Genomic DNA, 20890 nt, shown 5'->3' on the forward strand with positions numbered 1-20890 from the left:
GGTAAATTGGCAACCCTGTATAGTTTTATTTCTTAGTCTAACTTAGTGACTTTAAAAAAAAACTGGAAATATCATGTGGTCATAGTTAATAATAAATAACATAGATTTTTACAAACCATTTATGATCCAAAATAACATATATGTCAAGTTATAAAATAGTGAGAGGGATTCCAATCGTCTATGATCTATGTAATTGTTAAATAACGAAATATATGAATGAAAATATATTATTTACTTGAAAGTAAGAGTCATAAGCTTTTGTTTTTTTTTATCTTTTTTACATAAATAAAATAAACTTTTTTGTTTAAGCTTTACCTCAGGGTCAAATAATTAATAGCAAGCTAAAATTATTAAAATAGCAAGAAAAAAAGTAAAAATCTTATGACAGCCCAAAATTTTAAAATCGCCCCCTTTTCGCCCCCTTACTAGTTATCGCCCACCCTTTCGCCCCCTTACTAATTATCGCCCCCCGAATTACTAAAATCGCCCCCAGGGGGGCGATATCGCCCACTTTGGGAAACCCTGTTTTAAATAGTAATAAATATCTTAACCTTAGTTACTGGCCTAAAATTAAAACTATATTGATATCCTTTAAGAAAAAGTAAATGGTACTAAGTCATGCGGAGATTTTCTTCATTTTTTAAATATTCTGAGTTATTCTGAGTGTGTAAAAGCTCTTTTAAAGCTATTCTCATTTTATACTAACAGAATATATATACTTTGCGTCAGCAGGAATTATACGATAATATTCTTGATTATTATGAGTGTGTGGCAACCCAAATATAAAATCTTCATATTTTTTTTCATATAATAACCGGATACATTAATTCAATTATTATTGTTATAAATTTTTTCTAATAATACATTTAATAACTAACTAAAAAATTTAAAGTCTAATAGTAACCAGCAAAGTTAATTTACTTAAGTTGATCATTCTAGCCAAGATTGAAATAAAATTGAAAACTAAAAAAATTTTTATTCAACACATTTCCATTAAACATTTCGTTTTACATGACTTTAATCAAACATATGTTAGGCTAAAATAATATATAGCTCGTAAAACTAAAAGTTTGTTAAAAGACTTATTTACTGAATATATATAAATATATATATATACATAAACATATCAAGCTATGTTTGTTATGTAAAACAATACTATTTTAAGATGTCTTTCTACTTAATTGTTTACTAAAATATAACATTAAAGTTGAATCATAAAAATTGACTATAGTGGCGTTTAAGAGTTTTGTTTTATAAACAAAATTGAAGACAATATTTTACTTTGTTTAAAAATTTTAAGTTTAATTTAAGGTTGAGAAACTGTGTTAAATAGTATAAAAGACTGAGAAGATATAGTAAAGCTACTTAAAATATGTTTTTTAATAAAAAAATTTTTAGTGATGACAACACTTTAATCTATATAATAATTATTTTTTTATTCAAACTGAAAGTTGACTACTGAACATCTTAAAAATTTTGGAAATTCTAGGTTTTTCCTGGTTTTTGTTCAAAATTTCAGGTTTTTCAGATTTTTTTCAAAATTTCTAAATTTTATGTTTTTCCAGGTTTATTTTGCCTAAATTGTCAAATTTCAGATTTATCCAAGTTTTCCAGGATACCAGGTTAAGTGACAACCCTGATAATGACATAACAAATTATTAAATTATTCAAACTATTAACTAATTTATGTTTTGACATTATTTACTTTTTAGTCCACCAACAACAGTACATGGTATGCTTTTTAACAAAAAAAAGAAAAAAGGAACTTTTATTGATTAAGATTAATTTGAGCACTGACGAGGTCTTTGACCGAAAATTAGTTTGTAAAATTAAGTCTTAAAAAAATAAATTAATTATTTTCCCTCTAGTAGTTGAGATCTATTTATTTGTTTTCTGTAAACCAAAACTTTAAAAACAAAATCTAAAATTTATTAACAACATTTTTTAAAATAATTTTATCGATTTAGTTGATAGGGGTAAACTATTTTTTCGGTGACAACTACATCAACAACTAAGATAAAATTTAATTTTGTAATTAAAACTTTCATGAAGTAAAATTTCAATTTACTTGGCCACTTAAATTTATATGAAAATTAAATTAACAATTTTTTATGTGTTTTCTACTAAGCTTTATAAATAGATTCAATTAGAAAAATAAGGTCTTCTTTAAAAGCTTAAATCTAAATATTCAATAAAATTATTTTAAACTAACAGAAACAAATTCTTGACCAATAAAAAGAAACAGTGACACTACTGATTTTGATTGTGTAAAAAAAATTTAAGAAGTTCTTTGAATATAAGAAAATACAGTCTAACTTACAGCAGTCAATTAGTCTGAGTCACCATGTCTTTATTAAAGTTTAGAAATATTTTAATAAGCTAAAACATGACAAAAACTACTCTTAATCCAGCTTAAAAACCTAAAGGTTACTAAATAGTAATATTAATACATAGAAACAAAAATTTTCAACTAAATCTAAACTTTCAAAAAAGGTCGGCTAGCCTGAGTTATGCTGTATGGCAACAAACTTACCTTGTTACTAGCACAGTTGTTTTTTACCAATAAAAACAAATCATAAAAAGCAGATAGAAATTTTTGATTCAGTAAGTGTTTATGATTATAGCTGCTTAATAAAAAAAAATTACTGTTTTAGTCACTAAAGACTTTTTTTATTATTTGAAACTTTATACTTCATTCATTAACTTATAGTTTCAAATCTTTTCAATAAAAAATCAAGGATGGATATAACATTTTTAAACCATTTTCAAAATCATTATCCCACTATAAACATATATATATTTTAATTTTTACAAAACTTACCATATCCTTTGCAAGATAGGATAGCTTCACCAAATTTTAAAAGTTAAGTTAAAATCTTATTTTTAAATAGTTACTTAGATTTTGCAAGCTCATTATTAAGCCTTGATAAAAGAGCTTAAGTTAGTTTTTTTGAAACATTTTACTTTCTAATGGCTTTAACTAGGGTGAATAGTTTTTTGTAATGTCTACTCTAATAAATAATGACTTCTTGATTGTAATGATACTTTTATTATTCATATTATAATAAATTTTGAATATTATAGCATATTAATAATCGTTGAAATTTTTGTGTCTGTACATTTATAGATGAAGTATTTATATTTAGAGGTTTTTATCATAATGATGCATAATATGTCAGTTCAATAACCAACTCCTGTTAAAAGTTTAACATAAAATGTAACAACTTTGAATAAACAATTTTAATGAACGTATCAAGAATTAATGCAGATTGTCTAGTTTTTCAAGAAAATATTGTAGGTTCGGAAGTAGTAATAAAGATCAACTGAATACATAATAAATTATTATAAATATTATACTGTATTTACTAACAAATTGTCATCAATCCCTGATATAATAAAGTTTAATAGTTACCACAATTTAATTATTTTATACTACTGTTAAAACAAACGGTTCTGAAGTTTTTGTCAATTTTACAAAATAATTATTGCTGTTAAAAAACAACCCACCTTTTTTAATTTGAATTAAGGTTTGTTGATAGAAAACAGAAACGTAATATTTTAAAATGTTATGTTGAGACGTGGAGGTGTTTTAACTAGTATTTGCTGAGTCAGCGAAATAAGAATTTTTTGTCATAAGTATCAATTTTTTTCTCATTCTTTTTATACTTATTTTAAAAAGTTTAATCTTTGATTAATTAATGATATATTTGAGTAAGGTGGCAAATAGATATGTAATAAAAAAAACAAGAAAATTAGAAAACTTTGCAGACTCAGAAAATATTAGGGGAAACACATCAGCATTATAATCGGACCTATTTAAAAATAACAGATTTCGAATAATTTAATATGATGTACACTAAAATAAATGGTCAAAAGAATCATGATATTTATTTAAAAATCATTCATTTTGTGTGCAGATTCCCCGTTACTAAATCGTTTGAAATTTATTATTATTTGTTGGAAAAAGTGTTGTATATTATAATTGAAATTTTCTTCTATTACTAGCATAATATTTTTTTGTTAATCTGTTTTTAGAGATCAACTTTCTATTGTTTCAATCAATAATTTTAAGTTGCATAAATATAAATTTTATTAATTTACTTGAGTTTGTTGTTTTTACAATTCCCTACTTAAAAAAAATAAAAAGCCATTTTGGTTCAATAGCCACAGCTCATTCCATAGTAGTAATTTTAATCAAAAACTATTAAACAAAGTAGAAACTACATATTTTTTACTAAAACAAAAAAAAGTGTATTAGTTATTTTGAATAATATTAATAAGTATTAAATTTTTATTACAAGTTAGCTACTTTCTTGTATTTGTTTTTAGAATTTTGTACATTTAGAAAGCTCCTAAAAGAAGAAGTTTTAATAAAAGAAACAAATGTACAATTATAACTTTTTCATACTTGTATTACTTTAAAAATTCCAAGCATTTTATCAGTATTCAAATTATGTAATCATGAGTTTTAAACAATTTGTCACAACATAGAAGAGCATGTCATTTTTGAAAAAATAAAGTATAATTATTTTTGAAGTAGAAAAAAAAAATTTATAATCTTTATTTCTATAATTCTAGCAGAAACCACTGCAACAGATTGTTTTTCTTTTTATATGTGTCAACCACTTTGATTGAACCCTAGATTATTGTGCAAAAGTTTTCAAAACCCTAATTAGGACCCATTTAACATCAGGCCACACAAATTTGATTGAAACAAAATAAGTATACAAATACCTAGTGAAACAAATTATAAGTATTAGTATTAGTTTAAAAAAATATTTATAAAGGGTTGCCACACACTCAGGATACTCCGTATTACTCAAACTATTTTTTAATTTTTGAAAATATTCAGATGACTCAGGATAGTTTAAATTTGATTTTAAAGTCAAGCTGTTCTAGATAGTTATGATTTTATTTAGAAAACTGAGAATTGTTTTAAGATTTTGGAAATCCTAGGCCATTTTTTTTGACTTAAATAAAATTTAGTTGATTTAAATGAAATATTTTTCTATTATATACCCAATTTTATTAAAGAAGTTGTTTTTCAGTGAGTTTTAAAAGTTTTTAGTTTATTCTTAGGATTTCAAAACTTCAGGGTGACTCAGGCAAATAAATGGTCACTCAGGACATTTTTTTAACTAAAACAGTAGAATTCCTTTCATTTTAATAAGTAATTACTAAAAAAATACCTTTAACTTATTTATTTATATAAGGTTAATTACTTTGAGTGTTTTAAGCTAACTTGCGTAGTAATATAACACTGTTACAAAAGGTAAACTATGACACTGATGTATTTTATTGAAAACAAAAATTATGCAACTATGTTAAATAACTGATAATTCAATACTTAAGAAATTATTTATTATAAAGAAATATAATATGTTTGAAAATGTTATATATTCATTTTATAATGTTTAAAAATCAGTTTCACTCTTTAATCAACAAAGTTAAGTCAAGGTGACCACAAAAAATGGAAAAATTAAAACATAACCTGGAGTAGAAGTTTGAACATAAGAAACTAATATAAGATAAAGATATAAAAATATAATTTTTTCAAATTTGTAACATTTTTAATAACTCCAAGTTTTTTATCAGTATGGAAACTATGAATCATAAAATTTAAAAGATTTGCCACAACTTAGTAGAGCATGTCATTTTTGAAAAGAAATTGTATAATTATTTATGAATTAAAAAAAAGTCTTTATAATCTTTATTTATGGAATTCTAGCAGAAACCACTGTAACAGGTTGTTTTTCTTTGTATATGCGTCAACCACTTAGATTGAATCCTGGAATATTTTACACTTTATAGAGATTTTAAAGCCTTAATTAGGACGTATTTAACATCAGGCCACACAAATTTGATTGAAACAAAATTAGTTTATAAATGACAAGTGACACAAAATATCAGTATTAGTAATAATGTCAAAAGATATTTTGACAGGGTTGCCACTTACTCATAATACTCCGTATAACACAAACTATTTTAAATTTTTAAAAATATCAAGATGACTCAGGATAGTTTAAATTTGATTTTAAAGTCTAGCTGTTCTAGATAGTTATGCTTTTCTTTAGAAAACTGAGAACTATATTAAGATTTTGAAAATTCTAGGCCATTTTTTTAGAATTAAAATGATATTCAGTTGAATTAGTTGAAATATTTTTTATTATTTTATAAGCATTTTTTTTAATTAAGTTGTTTTCTAGTGAATTATTAAATTTTTTAGTTTTTTCTTATGTTTTCAAACATTTTAGGATGAATCAAACAAATAAATGGTCACTCAGGACAGTTTTTTGACTAAAGCAGTAGAATCTCTGTTTATATTAATAAGTATTTACAACAAAAAAGACCTTTTATTCATTTATTTATATGAAGTTCATTTACTTTGAGTGTTTTAAGCTAACTTGCATAGTAATAAAACACTGTTACAAAGAGTTAACTATGAAAGTGATGTATTTTATAGAAAACAATAATTATGCAATTATGTTAAATTACAGAAGATTAGATACTTTAGAAAGTGTTTATTATAAGTAAATATAATATGTTTTGAATAGTAATTTTTTATTTTATAATGTTTGAAAAACATCAGTCTCAATCTACAATCTACAAGGTTAAGTGAGGGTGTCCACAAAACATGGAAAACTTAAAACAAAAACTGGAGCTAGTTAAAAAACCTGTAATTTGACAGATTTGGAAAATTTTTTTTGGAAAAACTATTAAATTAAATAAAATTCTAAATAAATTAAAATATATTTTGTTATTTTATTCTATATTTGACTAAAACAGTAGAATCCCTCTTTATAATAATAAGTATTTTCAACAAAAAAGACCTTTTATTCATAAAGTTATAAAAAACTTATTTACTTTGACTGTTTTAAGCTAGTTTTGCATAGTAAAAAAACACTGTCACAAGGGTTAACTACAAAACTGATAAATTTATAAAAAAAACCAATTAAACAATTAAGTTAAGTTACTGAATATCAAATGTTTTAGCAAATTTTGATTATAAAGAAATATAAATGTTTTCAAATATATTTTTAATTTATAATGTTTGTAAAACATCAGTCTCATTCTTCAGTATACAAGGATAAGTCAGAGTTTCCACAAAACAACAAAACCTTGAATTGGGTAAAAAACCTGTAATTTGAGAAATTTTTCAAATAAAGTTTGAATAATATGAACTTTTTAAAACCTGGAGTTTTAAACTATTTTTACATATTACAGGGTTGCCACACAGTCAGGGAATTCAGGGAAACTCAAGGAAGATCTCATTCTTAACTCAGGGAAACTCAGAGCAGTTTTGGATTTTTCTAAAAATTTCAGGGAAACTTTAAGATATTTTTAAAAATCTCAGGGAAATTTTTTTCTAGACCTTGTATAAAGTTTAGTTAATTCAGCTTCAATATTATGTTCCAAAAACCTAGATTATTTTTTTTTAAATGCTTATTTAGAAACTTTTTAGCCTTGCTGCTAGTTCCTCAATATTCTTAAAAAAAATTGTAGTTTTTAATAAATTGTAAGAATTATAAGGGTTTGAATAAACTCAAGGAAGCTTAAGGTTACTCAGCGAAAAAATTTTTCGACTCAAAGAGTTGCAACCCTTATACTAAGTACTAAAGTTTTGGTTTGACACAAAAAAAAAAGATATAAAATAAAATTTCTTGTCAGTATCGATTTCTTTTATTAAGTAATACACTCAAAGTAGCTTTACAGTATTTTAATTTATTTGAACACTACTTCACACAGTTTTTAATTTAAACTAAATAAACCCTAAAACGAGTATTTAAAAAAATCAGTGGCCACCCTGATAAATTTTTAAGACGGTTTATTCATAATTATTTCTACCGTATCAATTAAAATTAAAATAATCAAAAGTAAATTCTATCTTTTTTACGTAAAAAATTTCTTGGTGACATGTTGTTTGGCTAATACTAAAAAGATAAAATCTAAGCACTTTAAAACACAAAGGGACAACTATTAAGCTAAAAATCCTGAACAAGCATATAAAATACATTTAGCAATCCAATCATGTGATCCTGACCTGTGTATAAATATGTTTTGTCCTTAAAAATAAATATAATTAAAATCTATCCATGGTACTAAATTATTGGTAAAAAATACCAAAGGTTTTTAATGTGGCTATTATACTTAAAATAATATTATTGAATATAAAATTCACGTTAAAAAAAAACAATCTAGTAGTTTTTAAAAAAATAAAAAAGATAAAACTTTGAATGTTAAAATTATGTAAAATCTGGAAATTTTACATGTTTTATTTCTACAACTTTAACTTTACTTAGCAATGAAAAGACCATTATTATCAATAATAATCAAAAACAATTCTTAATTAAATTTATACTGTTTTAAATTTTAACTCACACACATTTAGAGTATCATTTTAGTAGTTATATAAATTTTAAAATGTTTGTTACTAATGTTTATTTTTTATTAAAAGAAATAAGAAATGTGTTTCAATAACCTGGAAAATTATTCTAAAAATAGATTGTCACTCTGCTATAAAATAGAAAGCAAAAATTATGTTAGTCACAGTCTTCGTCATGAATATACAACTTAATTCCTAAACTAAGATCTATTTGTTATATTGTTATTTAAAACGATAAACAAAAGTTATCTGTAAGTTTAAGCTAAGGACCTTGTCTACTAAAAACCTTTAAGTTATCGAGTAGTACACACATACTTAAAGTAAATAATTAAAGTATCATTACATTCAAGAAGTCTTCAGTTATTTAAATTGACAGTTAAAAGTTAAAGCCATTAGAAAAGATAAATGTGTCAATAAGCTAACTTAAGCTCTTTTACAACAGCTTGATAATGAGTTTGCAAAATCCAAGTAACTTTTTATAATATACATAATTTTTACTTGACTTTTAAAATTTAGTGAAGCTATCTTATCTTGCAAGGGATATGGTAAGTTTTGTAAAAAATATATAGATGTGTATAATGGGATAATGTTTTTAAAACTTATATCTATCCTTTATTTTTTTATTAAGAAGGTTTATATTTTTTAGAAACAGTTTCTAAGTGAAATACAAACTTTCAAATATCAGAAAAAGCCTTTAGTGACTAAAACAATTAATTTTTTTTTTATAAAGCAGCCCTATACTAATTTACACATTATTCAAAAATTTCTACTGCTTTTTAAAAGAACTTTTATTTTTAACTGTTAAAAAACAACTATTGTTAGTTGCAGGGTTGCTTTGTTGCCATGCACTATAACTCAGGCTAGTTGACCTTTCTGTTAAATTTAAAGTTAGTTTAAAATTTTAAATTTTGTGTATTACTGTTCATATTTGGTAACCTTTAGTTTCTTATGCTTGATAAGGAGTAATTTATGTTAAGTTTTTTGGTTAATAATATTTTTAAACTTTTTATTAAGACAGGGTGACTCAGACTAACTGGTTTTAGTTCAAGCTCTATTTCTTGTATTCAAAGAATGACACCTTGTTAAAGTTTTTTACACAATTTTATTACAGCCAGCAGTGTCACTTTTATTTTTATTAGGTCTAGAATTTAGTTCTATTAATTTAAATACTTTATAAATACAAGTAATTTTTTTATTGTTTATTTAGTTTTAAGCATTTTAAAGAAAACCCTACTATTTGTTTTTAAATGATCTAGTTATAAACAATAAAACCTATAAAAAATTGTTAACATCATCTTCAGATAAACTTTTGTTGCCAAATAAATTCAAATTGTATTTAATGAGATTTTTTATTAGAAAATTAAATTTTATCTTAGTGGTTAATGTAGCATTTACACTAAAAAAAGGTTTGCCCCTACCAACTAAATACTTGAAATTAGAAAAAATGTATTTGACCGAAATAATGTAAAAGAAGTGTTTAACGCAATTGTGTTGACTGCAGTTTTTTTATTTTTTAGTTTTATTTCAATCTTGCTGAAAATTCGAAACTTAAGAAAACTAACTTTATTGGCACTCATTAAGCTTTAAGTTTTTTTTTAGTAAGAACAATGAATTATTTTAATAAGTTATTAGAATAAAATATGTTGTTATGTATCTGGAAATTATAAAACTTAAATTTATATGTACAAAATTATAACATAAGGGTTGTCACACACTCAAAATAACTAAGGATATTTGTATATATTTCGGACTGACCCAAGATGTTATTTTTATAATAAAAATTCATATCAGTTTGCAAAGAGTATTCAAACATTCAGGATAACTAGATAAATAAATACCATAAATAGATAAATAAAGAAAATCTACGCATGACTCGGAACTATTTAGGTTTTCTAAAATGAACTCAATCTAGTCTTCTCAGGCCAGTATTTTAGACATAAGTTTAGGGTTATTATAACTATCTAAAATATTCTTTAAAAAGTTTAAAAAACAAACTAAAACTATTTGGTTCTTTTTACTTCTTGTGAAAATTTAGTGTTAGGTTTAATGTAACAAATATTCAAATAGTTTTCACATACTCTACTTAGTTTGATTTAAGCTCATTTGAACTTTTTATCAAAACACAGGTTGGCTTACTTTATTATATTTAGTTTTAATTATTTCAAGTGTTTTTTCTTAATTTTATTTTCGTTATTGTTTTCATATACTTTTCTGTTTCACTATACTACTTTTCTATAAATATAAGTCTTAATACTTTATTATTTTCTTATATCACTCCCTGCTCTAAAACCTTTAAACATCTATTTGTTTTTATTTAAACAATACTGTAGTATTAAAATGATGTCTATTATTTTTAGAAATAGGAATCTGTAAGTTAGAAAAAAAAGTATGAGCTCAATTTAAAGAATAGTATCAATTTTTTGTGTGGTTGAATATTTTGTTATTGTTATGCTTTATTTTAGTATTTTAAAATTATTTGAAAGAGATACAAATTAAAAATTCGTAGTTTTTTTCATGATTACTCACTAAGTATTTTTAATTAAATTTGTTTAATACAACAAAGAATTTTTATAGTGTTCTTATAAACTATTTTTTAAAGTGCTAACAAACTTTTAATTTTAACTTTATTTTTTTTCTAATAATAGCAAGAATATAGTTTAGTAATTTTATTTATATATTTTTTAAGCAGAACTTTTGTTAATTTAAACTGTAGTTTTTCATGTTAAAAGTTATTTAGTCTTCAAAATTATTTTCCTAATAAACTATTTGTTACAAGTTATTTCTTATTAAAAAATATATTATTATTGGAATAGCCAAATATATTTAAACTATTACTTTCAGATATTTTTTATAACAAGATAAACAAAATATCATAAATTCATGTCAAGTGAAAGTAATATGGACCGCATTGATGTTGAAAGAATAAAGCTTGATGAAAACCATCAACAATTAGCAAGTTTTGGTGCAACTTGTAGAAATTCAGTAGTTGATTGTTTTAAAAACAAATGCATGGAGTTTTTAACAAAACAATTAGATGATAAAAGTGTACGAGCTTACAATGATTTTAACAATACAGGTAAAATAATTCAAACAATATTTAACAATGACCGTTTTTTTATAATTAGTTAATATTATTTGTATTAAGAGAAATTTTAGTTTTTTTTTACATTAAATATTTTTGACATATTTAGATTTAATAAATTGTATTACATTTAGTTCTTTATCGTTTTAATTTGTTAGTTATATCAAAATTTTAATGCTTAGAAAATTACTTATAAAAAATAAGACTTAGTATTGTTATTTGATGTTATCAAAAAATATTTTAGAATTTTCAAAACTTCAAACTCCGTTAAGAAAAATTAAGCAAATATTAAAAATAAATAAATTAAGAGCATAACATGACTGAGAGATATTTTTCAACATTAGTATTGATTTTATATTAATTATAAAGGTAAACTATATGTAATTAATTCAATAATTAAATACTATGATAAGCTTGGGACTTATTCATTTTTTAAATTTTCAAATATTATTTAATTTACTGGAATATTTTTACAGTCAAACTATACAGCAATCTAAAATTTAAAAAACATTGTCCCTTGGTTTTTTAACGTATAATACTAAAGTATTCAGGAAACATTTCTATTTTTAGTAAAACCTTTATCACTTAAAATAGGAAAATACATATGAAAATGTCTTCTTAAATTAAAAAAGACAACTTTATTTAGTAGTGTTTATCATTCATTTAAGATTTTAAAAAGACTGTCTTAAGTGTAGAAGAAGATAAATTTATAACCATATAGTCTTTTTCCGCTTTTTAAACTCTGGATTTATCAAAGGATTTTATTAAACTTTTCTACTTTGTCCTCTAATATCTTAAAATTGTTGATTTTTAAGAGACTCTTAAAAAGTTAAGTTGTTTCAAGTAAGAATAATAAATAAAACTAATTGTTTGTTAAGTAACTATGTTTTTAGTTACGTGTTAAAATAACACAAAATAATATAAAGTTTAACAAAGTTTAGTTTAAAAAATCCTTTTTGTTATTTCCATATAAAAAACCACTTATTTATAGTTGTTTTTTTTTGCAATTAACGAAGATTACCAAGTCTAGAAACTACGACTTAGATTAATACAAAGCTTATTTTTAAAACAGCAATAAAGATATTTCCATCCTAATAAAAATGTTGCAAATTTAAATCTTTTGTATTTTAAAGACATTTTTATCGTTATTATTAAACCTAAGGATGTAAGACTTTATTTCAAATTATGTTGTAAAGGGCCAGAATCACATTCTAGTTGGTTTTTCCGTTTACTGCTTTATTAAAATTTATAAACAATGCTAAACTAAATATCCGATCAATTATCTACTTGTAGACTACCTCTATCTAACAATGTTTAATTAAATGGTAAGTGATATTATTGTTTATATTCAATTTATTAACAATAGTTAAAAAAATTTGTTTTGCAATAATTAATATAAAATAATATTGCGATAATATTTTTATTGATAATGCAGGTTTCTAGTATTAAATATGTATTAACTATTTTGAGCATTTTTATAAATATAATACATGCATACTTTTTAGAAGTATCAAATCTGAAAGAACATGAAATCGTTATAGCTTTAAAAATAAACAAGCTTCTTCATTATAAAGAACAAATTATTAATTTTTTTTTTCATTTAATAAATAATACCAAAATTGAGTCTAGAAACCTCGTCTTAGTTTAAAACAAACCTTATTTTTAAAACAGCAATGAAAATATTGCCATCTTTTTATAAGATTTTACAGATTTTAAATCTTTTGTTATTCCAAGACATTTTTATTTGATTTAAATTAAAACCCAAAGATATCAAATTAGATTTTCAAAACTTGTTGTAGAGGGACAGATATATATTCTTGTCGGTTTTACCTTTTATGGTTTGGTATTACTAAAATTTTGATGTGTTTGTAGACTACCTTTATCTTAAAACGTTTAATTAAAAAAACTGAATATTTTATTTTATTTCTTTTTAACAATATTTACAAAAAACTGTATTGCATAAAATAACGGCATGTATAATAAAACATTAATATTATTATTATTAATGCAGATTTCTAGTACTAAAAATCTATCAAATATTCTAATCAAATTTAAATATAGTACTTATACATGTTTAATTTTATAGATGAACCTATTACAAAAGCACATGAAATTGTTCTAGCTTTAAGAAAAAATAAGCTTCTGCTAAGAGAAAATACAATTACGAAGATCAGCAAAATCCTTCAAGAGAAGTTAAGAGTTAAAAATGTTGTCGCATTTTATTGTTTAGCTAATTGTTACAATTTAGCTGCTATTTCTAAGTCATCCTTGCTTTATATAGAACGTTGTTTTCCGATGGTAGTTGAAACTCAAAACTTTTTACACATAAATTTTAATCTTGTTGCAAAAATACTTATCAGTTCTGAACTAAATATTCACTCGGAAGTTGAAGTATTTAATGCAGTTATTAGTTGGTTGGAATACAATAGTGAAGAACGTATCAAATATGCAAAACAATTGTTATTAAAAGTCCGACTTCCTTTATTGTCAGAACATGCTTTGAAATATACTACAGATAAAATTTCTTCAATCACTGAAATGTATGAAAATGATAACATATTAGAAGAAGTTTCAGCAAAAAACAACTACTTCAAAAAAAAGTCAAATATTACTTACACAAGTAGGTATTGTAACCAAAACAATTATAATTTGTTAGTTTGTGGTGGTTATGATGGTAAAATGTATGAAGTTGTAAGTAAAGTACAACAAATTGATGGAAGTAACATGAACAGCGTAAAAGATCTTGCTCCAATGAATCAATGTAGAGAAAACTTTGAAGCTGTTTGTTTAAAAGGAGAAGTTTATGTTTTTGGTGGTTCTGATAGTGCTGATAATTTTGTAAATTCAATTGAAAAATATTCACCACTTACTAACACATGGACTGTAGTATCTAGTATGGTTGTTGAACGCTATTGCATTTGTTCTTGTGCATTTATGGATAAAATATTTATATTTGGTGGTTTTCATAAAAAAGATGTTTATGATGATGACTATATAACAACTAAGTCATGTTTAGAATTCAATACAAAACATAATAACTTTAAAGAAACAGCTAGGATGAAAGAAACAAGAAAGATTGCAGCTTGTGCAGTTTTTCAAGGAAATATTGTTGTTTCAGGTGGATGTGATAGTAATGATAATGAATTGAAAACACTAGAATCATATGATGTATTTGCTAATAAATGGTCATCAATGCCTAATATGATAAACAGTAAAACTTTTCACAGTTTACTTACTTTGAAAAATAAACTATTTTTATTGGTTATAGAAGTGATAGTTGTGAAGTTTTTGACAATATCAATAAAAGATTTGTTAATCTAAAATCAGAATACTGTATTAGATTGCATAAAGCTCTTTCGATAGGAAACAAAATCGTAATACTTCAAGATAACAGTTCATTTATTATTTTTTATGATGTTGATAAAGATGAATGGTCTGAAGAATCATGTGAAGTGACAAAATATATTCAACATTTTGCTTGTGCGAAGTTACCTTTGTATTAATAGAATCCGTTAAAAATTACTGTATAATGTACAAATTCTTTTAAAAAGCTTAACTAAAGTCTGAATTTGATATGTATTTTATCGATTACATAATAAATGAATTTTGATATAATTGTTGTGTTTTTATTTTATTTAAAAAGTAAAATTAGGTATTTTAAGTTACTTTTTAGAATGAATTAAACTTCATATTTAATAAATTATTGTATTTGTAAGAGTGTGACAATATGCAACAAAATAAATACGATTAAAAAATATTGTCTACCAGTAATTTTTTATGGTTTTGATAAAGAATTATCTACATGCTCTCCAAGCTACTTGCGTTTCCAATTTTGTGTGCGATCGCTCTTGTAACAAGTTCTGCAGTTTAGACAGAAGTCAGATTTTCAGAAGCTTCCCGGAAATTTTGACTTTTTGTGGTTCTGCGATCGAGTGCGAGGTTGTTCAAAAGCATTTTGATTCATTCATAATTTTAAAATTATATAGATATATAGACTTACAAATATGTATATGATGTTTAATACATTAAAATATCAAACAAAGCAGAAATGCTTCAGCAAGCTTAAGATCATTTGCTTTAAAGTTTTTGTAGTTCTCAGTTCTAGCTGTAATTGTTGGTTTCTTGTAAAATTTACTGTTTCTTATTTACGTGTGGACTTATTTTTACCCATCTATACCAAGATCGAAGCGCGCAAAATAAAAATTTATGATAATGAAAAATACAAATGTAATATAGTTTTATTAATATAATGTCACAGAAATCCTGGAGTTACTGGTAGAGGTCAGTGTTTAAAATAAATTTAATAAGAAGATATTGCCGGAGGTTCAACTTGATATTATTCAACTTTATCCGACGGCTTTTTAATTGTCGTAACTAAAAAAATTATATTCGAAAATTATAGGCTTTTTAGCATATTAAAAACTAAAATCGAGTTTTATGCCCCGTCGACGTTGCTAAAGTTAAGCCACTATTAGTAAGCTTATGCAGTAGTCAATGTTTCATTTGATTCTAATTAATACTGTAAGGGCAGTGTTTTCCCCTTTGCTTTTGATAAGCACATGTTCTTCCAAGTAATTACCGTCATATAAAAAAAAAATTCGGGCCTTGAAAAATTTATTAATCAAGCATTAATTTAAAGTATAGGAAGTTTCTGCGCAAATAGAAATTTTTCCTATTAAAAAATCTATTCTCTCGAATCAATCTGCACAACTTTGTAATTTTTCATAACTTTTCATATATGTTTAATAAGGTGATTTTTGTTTTAAAACAAACTGGCTGATGTTTCAAGCTTTATGAAACATTAAGGCTTTATGAAAAATGTGTACTAGTATTCTTAAAGTCTTCCATTTCTAATAAATTATTTAAAAGCCCTTTAAGTGGGCTCTGTACGAGGTGTTCAAATTTGAATAATAACCTTCATATATATATATATATATTTATTTATTTGTTTATTTAGAATTAAGTTATTTAATTTGATAAAGTAAATCTTTCACACTGAGCCCACCTTAAAGGCTTTATTAATAAAAAGGTTTATTTCAAGATGTAAAACTTAAAGAACTCAAATTTCGTGCTAATGCCCTTATCAACAATAAGCACGAAACTCAAGTCCTTTGAGTTTTACATCTTGAAATAAACCTTTATATATACATATATATATATATATATATATATATATATGTATATATATATATATATATATATAAGAGTGATGGTACATCAAATTATATTCAAAACCATCTGCTAATATGTAAATATTTGTTTCATTTGTTTTTGTTGTAAAGTTCGTTTTATACAATGTTATTTTTTTAAGCAGTTTTCTGATAAAAAACATAAACTTTAGTCTAAAAAGGTGGAACCATATGACTTTTTTGTTATTGAACTGTTAATGTAATTTAGTGATTGTAAATTTAAGTTTTTGAAGTTAATTTCATTTCTTGATAAAATAACACTATTAACAAAATTCTTTATGATTATTATGTTAAACTTGTAGTGATAAAATTTATAAGTACTTTGTTAAAATCAATACTAGAAAAGACTAATTTAAAATTTAAAACTTATACAAAATATAAACATGTTACTATAGTTTAGTACCTAGTTTCAATCTGTTCAATGTACTGTTAAATAAAAATATTAAGTGCTTTATTAACGGTTTAACCTTTAACCAAAATTGTTTGCTTCAAAAGTCTTTTAGTGTAAAGAAAAATTTTTTTTTAGGAATTAAAACAGAGAAAACAAAAATATGGTGAACTTTGTCGTAAATTTTATTTGAAACTGGATGCAATGAATAATTTTGGAACTGTATAACTTTTATAATATATAGACTTATTACTAACTTACTCTAAATAAAGATTGAGTTAAAGTTTGCTTTATTTAAAGTATTGGTTTTGAAAATAACTTGTCCGCCAAGTAACAAGCACTAATTGAAAAACTTATAAGCTTGGTTTATACAACTTAATACATATCAAAGCCGTGTCTTTTTCAATGACTGAGTTTAAAACAAAATATTAAGCGAATGTTAATTAATTAGCTTAAAATAAATAATTTTGATAAACTCAAGGTAAACTATTGTAAAGACGGTTGCTGAACCGAGGCATATGTTTGAGTAAGATTGTAATCTTACCTATTATTAATATTAAAACAACAATACTTGATAAGTCTTTAATTAAATATGTGTCAACTAATCTGATTACAATAAGTTCTTTTAATCGATTAAATGACTTTTAATTTAATTATATCAAAAAGCAGTTAAAATTATTAAGGAAACTTTTATTTTTATAAATGGAAAACAAAACTAATATAACAATACTGTCAGTTTAAATACTAAAAAATAGTTTTATTGCATTAAAACTCTAGACTTAATGTTCATTTTAACCGCTTGTCTTAATAATAAGTAGCATTAGTAGCATGGTAAAATTTTAAAACCACTAAATACAGCTGTTTTACTGCTATAGTAAAAAGAAATTTAAGTAACAAAACACAGCGTTTTTTTTTTTCTAATTTTTTACATAGGATAAAATTTCAAAAATTTCAATTTCCAATGTACAAAAACAATTTTAACACCTTGATTGTTATTCTGAAACAGTTCATAATAACAAGTTCATTTGCCTACTAACTTAACTTTTTTGTTTAAAAAAAAAAAATAAAGTTCTTCTTAAATTATTTTTGCTTAAAGTTTTAAAAAAAGAATATAAAAAAATTTAAATATAAAATAATTTTCTTTTGTAACTTAATCTTTTATATATTATTACTTTTTATTTACTATTTTTTTGTATAAATGTTTTAAAAAGTTAGATACATAAGTTCTTTAAGGTACATTAGACTTAAATATTTTAATATCTTTAATAATCAATAATATTAGATATAACATTTTAGACAAATACTTTATTGTCTTATTTACAGTATACAATACTAAGTTTTGTTTTGTGCATGCTTTGTCCACAAATGAGAGTTGTAAATTATAGAATGAACTGTTCTAAAGAAATAGCTAAATAGTATTAATTTTTGACTATAAAATACATCAAAGGTTTAAATTATGAAACTAAAAATATTTTAGCTTAAAGTTATTTTGATATCTTCAGAATGAGAAAACGTATCTTGAGATTAAAAACTAAGTATTATAACTATTTTCAAAAGTTTGATTACATTGTAGATTAAAAAATCCTACTTTCGGGGAATTTTTCATACTGATATATTTAATTTGCGACGCCTGTTACCATGTAAGAGCATTACTGTTAAGGACCCACAAATAATGTTGTACTAATTTTAAAATAAGTACCAAAATGTATAACAATTAATAGCTACTAAGTGAAAATATAAAGAGTTAAATTTATAACTTAGAGTTAATATTTTTGAAAACTAAATCTCTAAATAACTGTATTAAAGGATGGTATTTATGCGTTAATATTATTAGAATGTATTGCACAATCTCCGTGTATTAATTTTGTTTATATGGGTATGCAAAGTTTGATGAAAAAAGTTTCTGGTTGACGTTATTACTGTTGAAACATTAAAATATGTAGATATAAAATGATACTAGAAAAGTTTAGTCGCGTAAAACCTTAGTTTATTACTTTTATTAAAAGATAACTGTTTTAATTGTTTAAACCTAATAAAGTCGACTTTGAGAAAATTTTGAATTAGTAAGTTACATTGAATATTCAAAACTAAAAGCTTTGTGTAAACTTAACATGAACTTTAGTTAAGGACATTTAATACAAGAAGATTTTTGGTTAGCAAGTCAAACAGTAGGATCTATTAGATAATTATAAAGAGTATAAGGAAAAAACAAAAATACATAACTTCGCAATAAACAATCAATTGTCATCATTATGTAGAAAAATCAACGAATTGGCTGAAAATTTAATATAATGATATGAATTATTTAAAACAATTTTGCGTTTCGAAAAGATTTTCAGTTTAAAAAGCATTTGAAAAAAATATTGCACTCAATACTTTGGTGAGTTAATATTAGTGCTTTCAAACGACGTACATAAAATTTGATATAAATTTTACAGCTTTTTCATAACTGTGGACCACAGTTCATTTTTACCTCTTAAATTGTTTAGGGTTAAAAAAGAGATCCGGAGATGAGACAAAATGTACTTTATTACTGGTTTAAAATAGCTTGTAACCAATACAATTGTTATTGCAGCACATAAAATATTACTTTTTATAAATCTTATTCGGATACAAAAATTTTATTAGATATAAGTTCTGGCAAACATGATATTACAACTATAATGCAATATAAAATGGTAAAGGGACAAATATGCACAAAGAAACACTTTTACCGGAGTGTCAATATTGCACGAGGGATCAGTTTTGGTAGGGAGGGTTATTTTTGCGCAATGTAAAAAAATATAACTATTGTTAAAGTTACCGATCTAGGGTATTAGTGACAAAAAAGTAAATATCTATCAAAGTTTATAAAAAAATATTAACTTTTAAAAATCATCAACTAAGGTTTAAGTTTGTTAGTAATTAACATATAAATTTAAGTTTAAAAAATCATATCGTGCAAAACTGACCCTTTTTGCAAGTTAGACTTTACTCATATAAAATACTTGAACTTTTACGGTAACTTTTTCACAGTTATAATAAAGATAACTCATTTCAAAACTTTGCTTTATAAACAGCGACTATAAATTGTTCAGCTAAATAGCTGCTAGACCTTTGGTTAGAAATGTAAAACAAAATTAGAATACATGATCAAGGTTTTATGTACAATGTGCAGAGATCTGTAAAAAATTATTGACTTGACACAACTGTTTAACTCGGTACAAAAAAATACACCTATCAAGATTATTTGAAAAATGATTAACTTTAAAAAACAAAAAATTATTGACCAAGGGTAAAGAATTTAATTAGTATAAATTAAAGTTAAAAAAATCATCCCGTGCAAAAGTGACCCTTTTTGCAAATTAGACTTTACTCATATAAATATTTGACCTACTATGGTAACTTTTTCACAGTTGTATTAAAGATAACTAATTTCAAAACTTAGCTTAATAAACTGGTTCAAAAAATGTTAGCTACAAATCGCTAATATACCTTAGTTTATAAATGACACTCAATGAAAAATTAGGATACAATATATTAGGTTTTATGTTTAAATTTGCAAAATCACTAATAAATTTTTTGACACCACTGTTAAAAGCAAGTTATTCTGCTAAAAACAATTGAATTATTAATTTTGCACCAATTCATTAAAACTGACGTATACATGGTTTGATATAAACTTACTTCGTTAAAATGTTTTATAACATATAAAGCATTTATTTGTACACGGATTAGTCTAAACGGTCTTAATAATAGAAACGGGTCTAAATTACACGAGTCAAAGTTGAACAAGTGAAAAAAATTGCAAGAGTTACATGTTTTGCACGAATGTATAAAAAAAATAAAATATGGTTTACAAATAAAAA

General features: G+C 23.8%; 1 protein-coding gene across 1 annotated transcript; it reads left to right on the forward strand.

Moving 5' to 3' along the window:
- Positions 1 to 13760: 13760 nt before the first annotated feature.
- Positions 13761 to 15744, forward strand: LOC145842562 (kelch-like protein 28). Its single transcript, XM_082950026.1, has 3 exons — positions 13761 to 14633; positions 15258 to 15404; positions 15724 to 15744. Exons 1-3 carry the CDS (start codon positions 13761 to 13763, stop codon positions 15742 to 15744), a joined length of 1041 nt encoding a protein of 346 aa, XP_082806152.1.
- The last annotated feature ends 5146 nt before the right edge of the window (positions 15745 to 20890 follow it).

The sequence above is a fragment of the Thalia democratica genome, chromosome 1, assembly GCF_965202585.1.
Source record: "Thalia democratica chromosome 1, ktThaDemo2.hap1.1, whole genome shotgun sequence".
NCBI lineage: Eukaryota > Metazoa > Chordata > Thaliacea > Salpida > Salpidae > Thalia > Thalia democratica.

Bases quoted from the DNA above. Each gene is read 5' to 3' on its own strand.
- LOC145842562 (XM_082950026.1), top strand. From the start codon at position 13,761: ATGGTAGTTGAAACTCAAAACTTTTTACACATAAATTTTAATCTTGTT. The intron at 14,634-15,257 runs GTATTTGCTAAT...GTTTTGATAAAG, and splicing joins AAACACTAGAATCATATGAT to AATTATCTACATGCTCTCCA. The intron at 15,405-15,723 runs GTTGTTCAAAAG...ATAATGTCACAG, and splicing joins GTTCTGCGATCGAGTGCGAG to AAATCCTGGAGTTACTGGTA.